The sequence below is a fragment of the Clinocottus analis genome, unplaced genomic scaffold, assembly GCF_023055335.1.
Source record: "Clinocottus analis isolate CAN_PGR_092001 unplaced genomic scaffold, fCliAna1.0.p SCAF_11, whole genome shotgun sequence".
NCBI lineage: Eukaryota > Metazoa > Chordata > Actinopteri > Perciformes > Cottidae > Clinocottus > Clinocottus analis.
Window position 1 is genome coordinate 3,712,849 of NW_027175832.1, and position 17,681 is coordinate 3,730,529.

The 17,681-nt window shown below is 42.8% G+C and overlaps 3 protein-coding genes across 4 annotated transcripts; 2 read left to right on the forward strand and 1 right to left on the reverse strand.

Moving 5' to 3' along the window:
• Nucleotides 1-1,102: 1,102 nt before the first annotated feature.
• gfi1aa (growth factor independent 1A transcription repressor a) lies at nt 1,103-3,385 on the forward strand. The gene is made up of 6 exons (XM_068571364.1): nt 1,103-1,214; nt 1,373-1,576; nt 2,054-2,445; nt 2,652-2,789; nt 2,913-3,078; nt 3,207-3,385. Exons 1-6 carry the CDS (start codon nt 1,103-1,105, stop codon nt 3,383-3,385), a joined length of 1,191 nt encoding a protein of 396 aa, XP_068427465.1.
• Nucleotides 3,386-4,807: 1,422 nt separating this feature from the next.
• rpap2 (RNA polymerase II associated protein 2) lies at nt 4,808-12,069 on the reverse strand. Its single transcript, XM_068570733.1, has 12 exons — nt 11,941-12,069; nt 11,684-11,714; nt 11,449-11,563; nt 11,008-11,106; nt 10,842-10,907; nt 10,659-10,747; nt 10,511-10,546; nt 9,239-10,349; nt 9,050-9,138; nt 8,840-8,920; nt 6,985-7,053; nt 4,808-5,059 (listed from the first exon to the last, which is right to left on the reverse strand). Exons 1-12 carry the CDS (start codon nt 11,993-11,995, stop codon nt 4,915-4,917), a joined length of 1,986 nt encoding a protein of 661 aa, XP_068426834.1. The 5' UTR covers nt 11,996-12,069; the 3' UTR covers nt 4,808-4,914.
• glmna (glomulin, FKBP associated protein a) lies at nt 12,022-17,364 on the forward strand. 2 transcript variants are annotated; one of them, XM_068570747.1, is made up of 19 exons: nt 12,022-12,139; nt 12,467-12,538; nt 12,623-12,748; nt 12,840-12,953; nt 13,111-13,219; nt 13,317-13,605; nt 13,715-13,814; nt 14,019-14,200; nt 14,377-14,430; nt 14,869-14,899; nt 15,090-15,179; nt 15,275-15,316; nt 15,467-15,540; nt 15,624-15,708; nt 15,817-15,926; nt 16,460-16,523; nt 16,651-16,786; nt 16,943-17,013; nt 17,097-17,364. In XM_068570747.1, the coding sequence occupies exons 2-19, from the start codon at nt 12,500-12,502 to the stop codon at nt 17,184-17,186; spliced, it is 1,806 nt and encodes a 601-aa protein (XP_068426848.1). In that variant the 5' UTR covers nt 12,022-12,139; nt 12,467-12,499; the 3' UTR covers nt 17,187-17,364. The 2 variants fall into 2 exon arrangements, with proteins under 2 accessions (XP_068426848.1, XP_068426857.1); XM_068570756.1 differs by lacking the exon at nt 12,022-12,139 and adding an exon at nt 12,292-12,376.
• The last annotated feature ends 317 nt before the right edge of the window (nt 17,365-17,681 follow it).

Here is a 17,681-nt window from a genome sequence, read left to right on the forward strand (position 1 = left end):
GCTATCTGCTTTGCTTGCAGGTCACTAACTTGTTGCAGCTGCATCAAACAAACTCGGTTCCCACATGGGAGCAAAAATCGATACCGTTTTGCTTTGGTCCGACCTTGAACGGAGCCCAAATCTTCGCTATGATTTGAGCCTGACAGATTGAAAACTTTTCCCCGTCTGATGGTTCAGTTCTTTTACTTGTTTTTCATATTCCAGTTGGCACTTGCGTCTCCCGTGTTTCCTTCAGCTGACAGCCTAATTGGGACTGCGTATTTGGTCGGGAGGGGGTTTTAATGCTGTGAAACAATAAGCTTGGAGTCAGTGCGGGTAAACTGAAGCAGTGTAACTGTAAAGGGATACGCCGGCTCCCCACCAGCAGGCTGTTGTGCAGAGCGGCCGTGCGCGTCTCATTAACAGGATCACATTACAACCAGTCCAACAAATAGGACAATATCCATCACGGTCTGCCTGTTTATGGACCCTAAAACACACGTTTTTATGTCTAATGACAATTAAATGACCATCGTCACCGGCCGGTTTAATCATCAGACTTTAAAGAGAGTTTTTTTTTAATGTATTTTAAATTAATTTCGAGTTTAGGCAAAAATACAAACCATTGCACAGACTATCAAACGAACACATCCAATCTCGGTTTTAATATAAATCTACTTTGTGATGTTTAAACAGCTTTTCCAACTGATTGGACATATAGATAAACATTGTGTAGAAATAATGAATTTGACATAATAGATTGAGACAGTAAATCATTTGTATCCATCCAGCATAAGCCTGTGTCGTCTTTAAACATCCACGAACTTCCTCTTTCTGTGGTCCACCCTCCATTAAGGTCTTACAATACGTCCTCTTCACTCCCGTGTACTGGGATCCTGGGGTGAAGGGTGAGGAGTGGGGGGGGGGGGGGCTGCCCAGTGACACCTGGTAAACGATACGGCCTCTCTGCGCGTGCGTAATAGCCTGCCAAAAATCCCAACACCGTCTAGCTGTCAACCAACAGAGTTCCAATCTGTCCAGAGATAAAGTCAGAGCAGAGTGGAGCTGAGAGAAGTGAAGTGGAGGATTTCAGACCTCAGCAGCAGCGAGACACCAGACCAACATGCCGAGGTCTTTCCTAGTGAAGAGTAAAAGGGCCCACAGCTACCACCAGCCCCGCTACCTGGACGATGACTACAGCGGACTGGACACTATTCTGGCTAACGTGTGCGCAGGTAGGGTTTCTTGTGCGTAATTACGCACCTACATGGTTGAATAACTCCAGTAAGAGCGTGGATCCTATCATATCCCATCTTCCACCATCAAAAGTGAAATATTGTTCCTTCTCCCGTTGCACAGTTTCAGTTCAATTGCTAATCTCTGTTGTTATTAGAGACCAAAGCTCTCGCGGAGTTTGAGTCCAACTCGGAGCCTCAGGAGGATGTGAGCGCCGGCGCTGACAGACTGTCCCCCGGGTCCAGGCTGCTATCAGCGGGGTCGCTCTCCTCCAGCCCCCCGCTGAGCTGCACGGGCAGCGCGTGTGACCGATCCTCCGACTGTGATTTCTGGCGTCCCCCGTCTCCCTCCTCCTCACCGGGTCTGTTTTCATCCAGACTTTATGTGTTTCAAAAGTGTCAGAGGAGTACTGTTGTGTTTGTTGTGTGTTCTTTGAATTGTCAGGGTGGCATTACCCTGAAGCCAGTGAGCTTATAAACATTGGCATCTTTAGTTTCCAGCAGTTGGCATCCTCGGCTTTGGGTCAATACCTTAAATATGCTCAGCACCGTTACAACCGATTAGTTTTGATTATAACGAAGAACAAATAATAAGCACATATATATATATATATTATTCTCTATTTAGGGGTCAGATGAACATTATAGTCATTGGTATGCCATACTTTTTTTATTTGTTTGAGTTAACAAACTATTTTAATTGTAATCGTGGGGACTTTAGGGTTGTAGTTGTTCTCTTTTTGTCTCTACTATTACGCATGACGCATTTCCAAATGATCACATTTTAAAACACGCAGTAAAAACATCCACTCACCCTATAAATCCAAATCCACTTCCAGATTCAGAGAAATGCTCAACTCCCTCAGCGGAGGACGGCCACAACTTCAACGTCCCGATCTTCCCTTACTCCTGGACGGCTTACTCTGGCTCTGAGCTGAGGCATCTGGTTCAGGGGCCGTATCACCGCCACAGGGAGCCTCACTCACCGACCAGCACCTACGCTGCGGAGGACGGCGGCGCCGAGCCGCTTTACGCGCAGCGGGGCCCGGTGGCCGGATGCTACCAGGAGTTTTCTTCCACGGCAAACCAGATCTGCAGGATACGGGACGTGGACGAGCTGTATGTGGATGTAAAGCAGAAGTCTCGCGCTGCAGAGATCAAGTCTGAAAATGAGTTCATTTGTTCGAGCATCGAGTCAAGTGGATCCTATAAGTGCATTAAATGTTGCAAGGTGAGTGTTACATGGCCGAAACCACGATAGCCACATTGTTTTGATATGTTGATATTGTTACAAATTAGAGATGTTGTTTTAGTGTTCAGGATATGACATTATGTCCAATTTCAAACCTACAATGTAACCAGCAAATAGATGAGCAGGCCTCTGTTTATTTTCACATTTTAGTTTGATAAAAAAAAAAAATGTATTTTTGTCCAAAGGTGTTCTCCACGCCTCACGGGTTGGAGGTGCACGTGCGGCGGTCACACAGCGGGACGCGGCCGTTTGAATGTGGGATTTGTGGGAAAACCTTCGGACACGCAGTGAGCCTGGATCAGCACAGAGCGGTCCACTCACAGGTAGAACACTCCAGGCTACTGCAACAGTTATGAGGCGCACACCCTGATGGCTGTTTGCCACCACAACGTCCCCATACACGCAGTGCTGAGGCCTTCCACACTGACACTTCACATGCTTTGCAGGAAAGGAGCTTCAGCTGTAAAATCTGCGGCAAAAGCTTCAAGCGCTCCTCCACGTTGTCCACGCACCTGCTCATCCACTCGGACACGCGCCCATATCCGTGCCAGTACTGCGGGAAGAGGTTCCACCAAAAGTCAGACATGAAAAAACACACTTTCATCCACACAGGTGAGACACTAGAAGTCCTCGATGAATGCAACGAGTCATTGTTGAGTGTCTCAATGATTGATGCGTAAAAAAAATTGTCTCGGCATATTTGACATATTTTTAACTGAGTGACCTCGTTACCGCTGCAGGTGAGAAACCGCACAAGTGTCAGGTGTGCGGGAAGGCCTTCAGCCAGAGCTCCAACCTCATCACGCACAGCAGGAAACACACCGGCTTCAAGCCTTTCGGCTGCGACCTCTGCGGGAAAGGTTTCCAGAGGAAGGTGGACCTGAGGAGGCACAAGGAGACGCAGCACGGACTCAAATGAGCAGACTTCGATGCTTTAGCACGAAATCTTGCACTTTTATTGGACTCTTGACTATATTCATATGGTCGTGTTCTATTTTATTCTATCGTTTGTTGCATTGGCCTTCTTTACCCCATTGTTGAAGAGTTCAATATTAAGATAATTTTGCTTGATTTCATGGAAATAAGTTTATTTATTGATTGTGTATTAACATTTTTATTAAAATATGAATGATACAATTCTAGAATTGCTCTCTCCTTTCAATTTAGTTAATTATAGTCAGGGATTATTACACATCACACACTTTTGGGGCCCAGTTTTTTTCTTATTATTGTATTTAGTGTGTGGTAATGATGTATTCTCTAAATTATAAGAAAACATTTATCAATCATTCACAACTTATTTTGTAGGTTTTAATCAACAATAACACATTCAAAAACATAAACAATTCTCTGCCTCAGTCCACTGACGTTGTAAAAAACGAGAAGCTGTGTTAAGCCATCAATCACGTCCGATGTCAAAATGATATCTCCAATATTAAATTAAAAAAAAAACGTTTTGCTGCGTGCGCCACCTGTTCAAAACCAAATATTTTCAGACACAAGCATTGTTAACCTACCCATATAACACATTACCTTATGGTGCCATAAACCGCCATGTGAAGGAAGTCTGCAGAAATAGCTTCACTTTTATTACAGCAGCTCCTGCAGCAAAGCGCCGGTCCACATGGTGTTCATGGGAAAAGCTGGGTGTGATTTATTTGGTTAAACATCCAGAGCTCTAAAACTTCACGGATCTGATTTGAACACATCTCACCACAGATTGTGTGTACAGCAATGCTGCTACACAATGTAGACAGTAAAACGGTGGTGGGGGAAGTCTGATGCTTTACTTGAGTGAATCAATGAAAATGTACTAGAAGTATTGAAAGTGAGAGTAGTCAATGTTAAAGGTCTCATGCAGCAGCATTTTATTGTTGAGGTGGAGCTCATATAGTTTTTGAAATAATTATTTTCTCCATTAAATAGTTTGGTTTGTTAAAAAAAAAAAAAATCAGACAACTGCTGTCACAGAAACTAGAACCCAAAGTGTGACCTTCACGATGTTTGCTTTGTCCAACAACCAAAACCTCAATATTATAATGAATGAATTAAAATGATTAAAAGGAAAAAGCAGCAATTTCTCATTTGAGAGGCCATGAAATGTTTTGCAATGCATATTTATATGATAGAAATCAGCTTCAATTCCTTTTTCTTTTTAAAGTAACTAAGTAAAAAGTGCAATGTTTCCATCTGGGTTGTTGTGAAGTAGAAATACTGCTGCAGACTCCACTCCTGTATCCTGGAAGAGGAGTAAACACATAAAAGGACACAAGCTTTCCTTTGAAAAAGTTATTACAACCAAATTTATTTGTGGAAAACAAACATTATAGAAAATGTCGGATCCATATATCCACATAGATATTTAATTCAGTTGGTGATCTTGAGCGTATATTTATTATTCATATGTCCATGCCTAGCTGTGTATGTGTGTGTGTGTGTGTGTGTGTGTCAGTGTGCCGGGGTTTTAAACAGCTGGACGATGTTCAGAAGGTCCTGCTCCTGTAGACCGAGCTCTTCCATCAGTGTGTTCAAATACTCCGCTGACGTCGGCGTCTTCAAGGCTTCTCGTACCACCGGAGACACCTCAGACAACCTGAAAAGACGAAATACACAAAAAAAGTACACACAATTACATTCATTCTATCAAAGGATCCCCTTCACTAAGACATGAAGCGCCGACCAGGGTTCATGTTGTTCTGTAAGAGTCGGGCTAAGTCAACTAATCGCTTGTTTTTAATACTTTTTTTCATGCTGAACTACTTCCCTCTCACATCTGTACAGAAACTGTGCCATGATGTATCAAATCAGCACAGACCAGCGCCCCTAAAGAGTGTTTACCTCCCGCTCTAGAGCCACTGTTTGCAACCTTCCACCTGATCTCCGTCACCTCTCTAACCCCGTCCCTCTCCTCCCCCCTTCCCCCATCACTCCCCCTCTACCTGTCCCGTCTACCTGTGTGGAGGTGCACTGCTGGTTTAATCTCCGGTTCACCCCAGGGTCTAGTGTTGCAGGGGGGGCATCCATTATTCAGCCGGCCTGAACAATAGCAGCCAGACGAGCTCCACAGCTGCCACGCAGCAGACAGATAAGGCGGCGCAACAAATTATTCATGATGGAGGAATGGAAGGATGGAGAAGCTTGAAGTTGAATTGGAACTAATGAAATCATGATGAATACAGGTTATTTAAGTGGTTCAGTCAGATGAAATCTGAGGTTTTAAGCATTTCAAAATGAACTCAACGTCACATGACACCTTCAAATCAGGTCAAAGTCAGTGTTCAGTTAACTAATCCTAAAAATCTTTTTTTTTATTTATTCATCACAACCCCAAAAGTTTACTGAGAATTTGTAAAGGACGTATATTTAAGATCTATTTCATTCCAACCAGCGGCATTTCATATACAACCTAAACTACACAACGTTTTACAGATTTTTAAAGACAACATCATTTATCTAAAGCTTCAGTTTGTCCACAGATGAACTCACTTTTATGACTTAATCATTTTTATGTACTGCGTTTAAGGAAAGTTTGCCGTCACAAGGATCCCTTCATTCAAGAGTTACAGATTTGTGTCGTACTGCTCATCACGCTGCACAACACTTACTGTCTTCTTTTATTAAGTTCCAGAAAGCTCACAATGTAAGTTATGCTGTTGATCCAAACTAAACTTTATGGCCACTGAGAGTCACAAATCAGAGTCGGTTCTGCGTCAGGTGAAAGTTTTCCCAGCCAGGGCAATTTAAAGTGCTTATTTTGCTTGGATGTATACGAGGAACTGTGTGTGTGTGTGTTTAACTTGTACAGGGCTGCTTGTGTGTGCCTTCCATCCTGGATCACGGATCTGGAGAGGGGCAATCAGGAGGAGATAAGGCCATGAGGCGTCCGTGTGTACTTAGGCGGGAGCAGCACGGAACTGTCCCTGAACTGCCGGCAACACACACGCACACGCACACACACACACACAAAACATCGCCACACTATATAGCATCTTGTCAAAAGCAATATGAAGCTTTTGAACCGTGAAGTGAATCCAAATCAGTTTGCTTACGTTCGTCTTTGAATGACGAGCAGAAGCAAAAGTTGTTGCTTTGATTTGAGCATCAATCTGTTCATGCAAAAGCATTTTTTGTCAGCTTCAGTTCTAATATGTGGATCGTCTTGCTGCTTTAAAAGTTCAAAGAACACGTACATTGCATCGACATTTGACTGCTGTTAATGTCAGCTTTATTAATATCACTTAGCTTGTTCTTTAGGAGACATAGTCGCTGTAGAAACACACACATTGATCATATACTCACACAAACAGATGCACGCACCCAGGCAGTGAGGAACAGTGGTTTTGGAGTTTGCTGACTGGGCGTATTTTCTGGGAGACAATGGCCCTTGATTTCCTCGTCATATATTTTATTGTCTCTCACTTTTACAACTACTCAGCAGACTCTCCAGCTGTCACGTTGCATCCTCTTAAGGCTGAAGGAGTTCATTCACACACACAGACACACACACTGTAAACTTACAGATGGAGGAGCACGACTGAGAGGAAGGTCCACTCTGGAGTTTTGTGGATGATGTTTGTACTCGTGAACCTGTGGGAGGTTCAGAATAAAAACAAACTGGTCAATCACAACTGAAAGATGATGTCATGTCAGGGCATTTGTCTGTGTGTTGCATATCAATTTAAACACTGAATAAATGTGAACATGCATGTAACTCTAGGGAGGAGCAACCTTCTCAAAAGGCAGGTGACAAAAATCACAAGATTCTGATGATAAGTGAACTATAGAGAAACACAATGTGCACAAGGCCGGACCGACCGACACAAACACGGCCTGCAATAGTGCAGTGATGTATGTTTCTGTGACAGCGCGGTGTATATTCTCTGGTTTCGGCCTCTTGTCTGGCAGCAGAAAGAGAATTCCTGGAAGCAGGACCGTGGAAGCGTTACTCGCTACACAGTGATTTAATAGCACTCCCGTTGAAAACATCCGAACCAGCCAATAGGAACCCAGCGTGCTTCCATGGCAGGAAATGTTCAATTTGGGTTCAAGTTTGGAAGATTTCTTAATAAACTGCTATACTGACTACTACTGGACGAGTAAAATGTGTATTGCATTTCCATTATGTAACAACTGTCATATTAAAATGAAATTACAAAAGGCAGCGATCCATCTCAGCACCTTGCTGCACCTGTTGGAGTGGGAGAATTATTCTTAAAGGACTTTCCATTGAAGACATTTTAAATGTGTCACAGTAGAATTACAGGTGTAAATAATAAAATGCATTTTATATTAAGCAGCTTTAGTTGCGGCGTACTCGTAAACATCATCATTATTACCACCTGTGCTTGACCTGCTGTGTAAAAAGCACTATTATTAGTTTGTGAAGTTTAGTGACCTAATGTAATTCTTGCATTACTCCACCCATATTTAAACTGGAGTTAAAACTTGTGTACAGAACCTTGAACACATGTAATACTGCTTGTAGTCTATGCAACAACAGATTAACACAGAGAGTGTGTTTTATACAAGCATCTGCATCCATTGGAAAAGCCACAATGTCGTTCATCACACTAACTATGTTACATTTAAATGTCCCTGTAAGCATTACATCAAGGTCCGAAAGCACCTAAACACAATTTAGATATAATTAATGTGATTTACTTCAACTGTGCTTTTCCTGCGATGACGTTTCAAGATGTCTGCTGTGAAAAAAAACGTCCATCGAGGTGATAAAACTCTTGTCGTCATGTTTCATGCCTTCCAGTAGGAGGCACCAGAGTTCTTCATTAAAACTGCCCATCATGTTGTGGACGTTAAAGAGACAGTTACTGGTAAGAAGACAATGTTTTGATATTTTTGATTTTGATTGAATTGTCTCTTTCAATTAAATCAATTTGTTGACTACGAGTTCTAATTTCTCTCAGAATATTACAGCGATCTCAGGAAGATGAGAGATCCCTGTTTTTGTTGATGCTCCGAGTATATTGATCACACTTTATGAAAGATTTGTTTTCTCAAGACAAAAAAAAAACTCTCCTGAGAGAAATACATACAGCTCAATGAGTTTAAGTAAAACTGTGAAATTATTTTTTACCATAAAGTACCATACCATAAAGTTTTGAATTCAGAATAAATCCTGCCGTATCAAATATATTCAGAGTATGACAGAAGCCCCATGAGTCTCCAGAAGCGGAACAAATACAGGATTTTTACCAGCGAGGACCTTGCAAATTTGTAATTATAAAGTTGGGGAACGTCCACATCTTATGAATACAACAGAAAGTCTGTGTGTGTGTGTGTGTGTGTGTGTGTGTGTGTCGTTATGCAGGCAGACTTGCAGAGAAGAGTGTGTATTTGTGTGAGCTGCAATGACCTGAATGTCTTGACCAGCTTGTTCAGGTCAGTGGAGAAGTCACTTATGTTGAGATGCAGAGGACCGACAATGTTCCTGAGACTGCAACACGACACAGAGACAAAAAGATGAGGGCCAAAGAGAGACAAATACAAAACAAATGTTACCTTCTACCTGTTAATACATGTGAGCTTTTAAGGGAAGCGAGATGTAAAATAAAAGCACACACACCAGCTGGTGAGCTTCTGCACTGCGATTCGTTTCTGGATGAGGTGCTGAGCATGAGAGTCAACAAGAGGCAGAGCTGGGACCTTCGTCACCTGGTGAGGGAAGAAATAAGATTCATTTGACCTCAGTACAGACACATACCTTCTACTGTTTTACTGATTCTCACAACCATCCTCTTTTCCCTTCACTCACGTTGCTTCCATGCAGCTCTTCCTCTTCAGGTAGAATCCAGGTTCCCTTATAAAACTCCCTGACTCGTAGCTCCAGGTGTTGAGTCTCTTGCTGCAGCACATGGTAGTCTGGAGCTGCGGCAGACGGTCTCTTAAGCACCCCAGCACCGGCCCCCTCTGCATCCTCATTGGTCACCTCATCTTCAAGGTCGTCTTCATCCAGCTCCAGCTCCTCCTCTTCCTCCACCTCCTCTTTAACATCAACAAAAGGCGAGCAGAGCGAATGGTCAGCACCGTACAGGAACTTCAGGGTCTCGTCTGTGCTCCAGTCCTTTAACGTTCTTCTCAGGCTCTCGAGGAGATTCAGCCGGACGGAGCTGGGTTTGGCTGCAGCCGAGTAGTTCTTGAGTAGTTGTCGAAGCCCTGCTGCCCCCCTCCTGCTCATACCTACCTGGGTGATGTTAAGGCCCGGCTGGCTGGTCAATGCCATGTCGTGGCCGTTCTGATTCGTGTTGATCAGAGTTGAAGAAGGGAGATGTGTGCTTTCTGTTAAGCTGTTTGGCTCTTTACACGGTGGAGAAGTGAGTAGATTTGTGTTTTCCGTTGGTTTGGCTATGGAGTCAACAGGCGGGGGAGCAGTGTGAGCGACCGTCTCAGATAAATTGGTCAAATTCAGCTTAGCGATAGCCTCTTCCACACTGGGTTCGTCAGGCAGGCCTCTCTCCTCTGACACCAGCTCTCCGGTAAGTTTCTCTGTGATGGATGAGTGCGGACGTTTTTCAGCATCTCTCATTTTGGCTGCGTCCTGACTTCGATGACCCTCTATCTCCTTTTCATCTTCACCCCTCCGTTTCTTTTGCCTCTCCATCTTCCCATGACAATTTTCCTTGTCTTCATCTGTACGTTTAGGTAGGTTGCCCCAGTGCACTCGAGGTCCCTGCCGCTGGGAAACTATACTGGAGACAAAGTCCTGCTCCTCTTCAATGTCGCTGCTTTCACTGGGGCTGAGACCGGCCTCAGCAGAACCCTGCTGAGAGCCGCGAGGGCCCACGGGTTCAGCAGCGAGAGGGCTCTCGACATCCTCCTCCTGGAGACGCCTCTCTAACAGCATCACCACCTCACCAGAACTCCCACTGGACACACATGGGTTACACTGAGTTTGTCTGTTTATTTTCAAACCTACATTACATTTTGAACATCAGAAATGTTAAGATGTATCTATTACTTGGTTGAGTCAGCTCTGATATGTTAGTATTTAAAATATTTACACATAAAGACTTAAGCAAATACATACCCATCTCCTTGCTTCATCAATATAATTTTTGGAGGACTGTTAGTGAGAGAGAAAGAAAAAAACGCAGCTTTAATTTGTAGAGGATTATAATATGTAATGATCAGTTCATAGTTGTGATTTAGGACAGAGACGAGAACAGCACACATACCGCTCATGCTGCCTGAGCCAAAGAGGTGTAGTCGAGATTTGTAGCTCAAACTCTTTGGAGGCTTTGTAGCAGAAGTTACTACAAAAACTCTTTCACAAGAGAAATGTGCACAAGTGTGAATGTTTAATCTCATACAAATGTATATAATATTGACTTTTTAAATCCACATGTTGCACTATTTACCTTGCGCTCTGTGATGTCGTAGACCTTGTTGGTCTTAGTAGAAATTTTATACTTTTGAGTTGGGATCTGTAAATGAACAGTAGCCCTAAGTCAGATTAGAAGCATTCGACACAAAGAATACTATGACATGTATTACTTAAATAACACTGATATAAAAGGCTCTTACCTTGCCAAGTTTATTTGAACATAAGGGATAACCACACAGTTTAGCAATGGATCTCTCCTCAATAGCATCTGTGTAATTAGCTGGAGCAATGAACCTTGCCTGTGAAGAAAGGAGACAAGATGAGATTCTTAACTTATCTTTGTCCATGCCATTTGAGTACTTGCTCAATTAAAACAAATAAAATGTAAAAAATTACTGCTATGCCGAAAACAAATATTAATCTTGAAACTTATGTATCAGCATTTGACCAATATTCAAACTGCTATAAAAACAGTTTCTTAAATTTGTAAAGTACAACTACAATGCAGTCTCGTTCAGACTGACCCCAGCTCTGTCCATGTGGAAGGCCATGAAATCCTACTGTACAGTTTTGGAGAAAAGTGACTTCAAAGTCAGCTTCAATGACATGTTGTTCTGCAAACATGACCTCATGATACATACACAGTCAATCAGGAAGTCTTCAGCCACACGGTCCTCCAGGAGACGCTCCACTACCTTCAGGGCTCTTTTCTCCAGCTCTAACCTCTGCCCTAACGTCTCCATCACGACCTCTCTCCTGATACAAAGCAAACACACACATTAGAAAAAGTGTTGACGTTGTTATTTGTTATCTTTTCTATTCAAGTGACTACAATCTACTACTACAATATTTGCTTTGGATGAAATTGTTTCACACCTTTTTGCTTCTTCTTTATCGCGTTTCCCACCTGTCACACAAACAACATAAATAAAATGCTAATAGGCCTGTTTAATTGCTTTTCTTATGGGATTCAGTACGTCACAGTGGAAACAAGTAGCTAAGCCATTGATGAGCAACTTCACAAAATGCTTGTGTATACCATTGAAACACGTTTAACTAACTATTTAGGCTATAAACACTTTTCAGAAAGCCTAATATCGATAAGAGAGAATGTGTATTTTACGTAAACGAACCTTTTTTAGAGGTTTTAGTGGAGCCTCCGCTCCTTCTTCTGTTCTCGGTCTCCATGTTGTTTCTATTTCCAGCAGGTTCAACTTTGACTTATGACGTATGTCCTTCAACGGCAAGCCCGGACGGACAATTCAGCCGTTAGCAGCGCTCTCTCAACCGCGTTAGTGAGCGTTATCTGTCCGGGACATGTCGTGAGCTGAGGTGGGTATCTGCTTTATTATTGATCTGTTTATCACGTGTTTGCAGCAAGAGTGTGTCCGTTTTTTGTGACTGTTTGTACAGCTGGGACAGCACAAGAAAAGATTTGTTTTCAGTCGACCAACGGCTAACGGCTAATCCAGACATATAACGTGACATCAGTATTCATTGTACTCTGTTTACAGCAGACTGTCAAGTTGTACTGCTCACACAGACACAGGGCTAGACATTAACATACAAGTAATAACTTAACCTGAATCAGGAGTCACTTAGTAATCAAGTAACATGCTGTGCGTTATTTTTGACATAAAGTGTCCTGTTTATTTTCAGTGTGAAGATAAAACCCAACTGAAAACAGCAAGAATGGCTCTGGAGCAGCTCAGTGATGTGGTCCAGAGATGTGTGAGTCTCTCAGGAGTTCACGATCAACTTTCTGCAGTAAAATGTTGTCTCCCCTTTGATCCCATTTCGTCTCTCTTCACACAGCAAGCCCTCTCTGACGACAGCTACACCACAGAGGACCATGACGTGTTCTCGATATCTGGGCGGACCTGCATCGAGAAGGGAGACAGTGCTCAAGTCCTCAGTATTGTCCTGGATGAAAAGAATCAGGTACTCACAGCTGACCTTTGTTTCAACACATAGACTGTCAGTGTTTTGCACGTTGCACCGCATAAACACTCCTCTATCCCTCTTTCTGCAGGACATTGTGAGATGTATGGGTTGGAATCTGCTGCCTCCCCTGATCCAGGTTCTGCTGAAGAAACAAGATGCAAAGACTTATCCGTGCCTTGCCATTTTCCGTCACCTGCTACAGGTTTCTTCTCCTGCTCAACAGTTAACAAAACAGATGAGCTTGTAATATATAAGATATAACTATAGTTATTAGTTACTGACCTAGCAGTTTGTAGAGGCATAGAGTCCTGTTTGTTGGGATGAAATTGTTCTTTGAAGCATGAGTTGTGGTTCTCCAGACCTGCAGACCCAAAGAGCTGCTGATTGGCTTGTTGGAGCAGCTGGAGCAGGATGAACCTGACACCATAGCAGAGAGCCTCCACCTGCTGTTGAACCCTCTACAGAAAGGTACAGAATATTTCTTTGAATATGTAGTCCAATGCACTCGCGTCACATCTCGACTCAAATAGAGCCCCTTTTCATTTATTCTGTGCCTTCCTCTCAGTGTTGCTGTGCCTCGGCAGCCGCAAAGCGGCGTCATTGGGCATGACCCTGTCATCTGTGCTGGACCAGGTGGCCAAACTGCCTCTACCTTACACCAAGGAGCAAGAGGAGGATGACGTCTTCTCACTTTGTCGCTGCTGCACCGATCTGATAGACTTCGTCAAGCCGTTTGTTCACGAGGCCAGGGAACACCTCCTGAAGGTTGAGGAACGAAATGAGATAGAGAAGACAGCAAGGGATGAGCAGGGCAGTGATAACGAGGACGAGCTGCGGACAGAACTGCTAAAGTTGTGAGTGGGAAATCGGATATTCACAACTGAGTCTTGCGTATACAATGTCAGCAGTATGAACCCTGAGCACTGATGCCACGGTTGACTCCGCTGCTTTTATGTTCTTCAGCTCTATGAAGTCTCTGAGTCATCCTCTTCTGGAGTTAGAACTCAAGGATCAAGACACTCTGGTCGTGTCTCCCCTCAGGAATTTTGCCACAGAGATTTTGGTACGGAAAATCCATTCTTTGTCCATAATATTCTGGGAAGTGCTGATGCTGCCCTGCAACCTGTGTGTAAATGTTGAGCTGGATCCTGCAAATTTGACTGGTTTCTACAGTAAATACAATTTTAATGGAGCAACACTGAACTTCAGATTAGCCTGTCAGATAGGATATTAATGGAGAGTTTGTGTGTGTGTGTGTTTTGTACAGAACACCCTCAGTGCTATTGGCGAGTCCGTCCCCAGTCTTGTGTTCCAGCCTGTGTTGAAGAGAAAACATTTTCAAGGCTTTTTGGAGGAGGAGGTGCGGTATCCTGAAGAGTCTTTGGCTAGCCTGGCTCACCTGGTGTTTGTCCATCACCTGGCTGCAGATACATTCCCCATTGTTTACAGGTAGGATAGATACAAAAACACACATTATCATAAGGCACTGGGACACTGATGAACTGCAGAAGTTTCTTCAAACGTTACCAGACATTAGCATTAGACAATACTGATGATGACTTTGACTGTTTGTTTCTAAATGATTCAGAATGGAAAAGCATTATTAACTCTCTCTGTGTTTACAGCTCTTTGTTCTGTCTTCGGTGTAATATGGAGCACATTAGCCTCCTCTTGTCCAGGTGAATACTAAGCACTGTGTTATCTGTTCTGTGCTGTTGTAACCGTTCGTAGTGTTGATGTGTTGAACCTCCATATGACACATTTGTGAGTTTGGTAGTTCATCAGTCAAATTGAGCAGATGCTGATATCTGTAAATGTAGGATGAAATACACAAAACATCTTAACTGTTTTACATTTAAAGTTTACATGACACATTTGCAGTTGAAATCTTCATTTTTTTTTTAATTCACTGACATCAATTACGGACTAAAGCATTTTGTTCTCAGTTCATGAAAAAGCTAATTAAGTTTGTTTATGGAGCCACACGCCATATAATCATATAGATGTACCTGCCCTTGTGAATAAGTGCAGACTTGGATCTACCGTTTTGGCATGTGTTGTGTTTTAGAGCTGAATCAACCGAACAACTCATTTTTTAAAGTATATTTTATTGACAGGCCCGAGGAGTCCAGGATTCAGAAAGGACTGGTGAGTCAGGCAGAAACATTTCTTTAAAGACTTACAACATGCTGCAGATTTTAATTGTGGTGAATGTAAAAAAGCACAAATAATTTATTGTATCCTACAAGACTTTTACAACTGTCCCGTAAAAGGTATTTGTTTATTCTCGAGCCCCTGCAGTCTCTTCTGTACATTGTGTGTGTTTACCTCCACACAGGAGCTGTATGAGAAGAGTCTGGTGCGCTTGGAGGACGGCATTCTGCCTTCTGATCTGCTGGAGATCAAAACCTTCCTCACAGTCCCTCAGGTAATCCTACGTAGCTCAGCTTTTACTCTGTTGGGATTCTCACAGCGTGACGCTCTTCTGATGCTTAGTCATTGATTTCACCGTTTGTTTTTCAGAATTTGGTGAAGGTCATGACGACGTGTCAGCAGCAAGATTTGGTAAGTCATTACATTGGCAGGTCATTTTGCACTTTAAAGTTTTTTATTTATTGCGATGATGAAATGAAGTCACACTGCATAAGCTTCTAATAATCTCTGAATGAAAGCTTTCAGAAAATAATTATACTATATTTGCTTCTTCTTCAACAGAGAACCAGAGGTCTAAAGGTGCTGCAGTTGAGCATCAATAAGTTTGACACTGAAGCAAAGTACCACTTTTTCCAGTAAGTTCCTCCTTTCCTTCCAGAAATGTCTCTTTCTTTTGCACCCTCTGGCGTATTGACCTTTACCGGCTGTCTTGCTTCAGGTACATGCTGAAAACCAGTCAACACTCAGGAGTTGAAGGCTATGTAATCAACAACATTAAGAGACAGATAGATGTCACCCTGAAGGTGAGATCACATTAAACATTTCCTGGAGGCTGTTTGCTCTGTTTTCTTTGCATCAGTTTTGATTCATTAAATAAAAGTCTTGAACAGTAAAGGTCTGTCTGTCCTCAGTCAGGTAACAGTAACACCTGGTTTGAGGGATCTCAACTGCTGCCTTTGCTCCGTAAAGTTCTCAGTCTGCCAAACGGCTCAGAGACCGACCTCCTGCAGTACCTGGACAGGTCAGTACACACATGACACTGCGTCCATCTTTTTTCTGTGCTCCTTATCGAGCTCACTGGAACCTATCCCAGCATGCATTAGGGAAAGAGGCAGAGTACATGTTACCAGTATGTGTCAGTGTAATAACACCAAACATATAACAAGAAAAATGTCAGAGCCAAAGTGAGCTTCCTTCTCTTGACAGCGTGGAGTTAATGTGCATTGCTTAAAGGTGCAGTGCGTAGGATTTGGCGGTGAGGTTGCAGATTGCAACCAACTGAAACGTGTCCCGTGTGCCAAGCATGTAGGAGACAAAAGAAACAACACAAAAAAGCAAATGGCTCGATGTGAAACATGTTAGCCTGCTCCATGAAGAGGAGATGCTGCAAAAACTAAAGAAAACTTTAACTATTTTATTCCATTTCTGTCAATAGATCCCAAAAGATGGAGCTTTTAACTGTATGACAGGATTTTATTCAGAAAAAAAATGTGAGTAAGTGAACCCCGAGTTAGGATGTTTTGTCAAAGTACTGTTTCGTGTCGTTTAAAACAGAGTCATGGAGTCTCTCAACCTGCTGCGTTACCTCGTCATCAGAGACAAAGCGACAGAGAACCAGGTGAGTGATCCAGTAAATATCAGCGACAGTGAACGATGATTTGATTAATTTACCTTAAGTAGCCTGCTATTATCTCAAGGGGTCAGAAGGACAACTAAACAGCCATCCACATGTTTTTTAACTGCAGACGGGGATCTGGACAGAACTGTATAAAATAGAAGACACGTTCCTGAAGCCGCTACGTGTTGGAGTGAACATGTCGAGAGCTCACTACGAGAGGGAGCTCCACAACACCATGAAGGCCAAGAGGGGCAAGACCAAAGGTCAGACCAACACTCGCTTATTTGCACCGATACTTGTGTTCAGTTCCACTCGCTCAAAGCCCTCACATACTTTTTTTGCAGATGTGAAACCAAAAGTGTGGGAATAGAAGAGTTTAAAATGAAAACATGAATGGGTGTTGTTTTTTCCCCCCACAGAGGAATCGGTGCTGTCTGTGTCCGTTGGCAACGAGGAGCTGCCGAAAATGACGTCCGATTCACAGATTCAGGTCAGTGACTCTCGTTCATGCGACAATCTTGATCGTGTGTTTGCACAGCGTCGACCTGATGGATTTCTCATGTGTCCATCCAGGCTCTGCACTCAGCCCTGCACACCTTCGACATGATCGAGAGCGTGCTGGTGCGAATAGAGGAACTCACCGACGGCAAAGAAAATCTTTAGCCTGAGACACAAGTTTTACTCCCAGAGGTCCTCATCGCCTCAGGGCAGAGCAAACAAAAAAGGCCTTCAACTGTTCTGTTGGTGTAGTTTCAGTATCTATATAACATCCAAATAATCATTCCAAAGTTTGTATTTTGCTTCTGTAATAAATTTTCAACTCTTGTACACACAAGTTAAATACAGTGCTGTCCTGTTTATGCCGATGTGTGATATATTTTGTGGTAAAAGTTAAGGTAATAATGGATATTGCATGCAAGGTGCCTGCAGAGTAGTTGGACTTAAAATGTTGAAATGAATTCTGTCCACGACGCAATTTATGAAATTCAAACCTACGTAATATTTACGAGGCTATTATAAATAAGTAAAGAGTCTTAACTGACGGAGTAACTACAGTGATGATTAATAATCTATTGTATTTATATTCAGTACTATATGGTTTGTCCAAGTAAGATGTTACATTAAACACCTGTTTTTTTTCTTCTTTATTAAAACTAA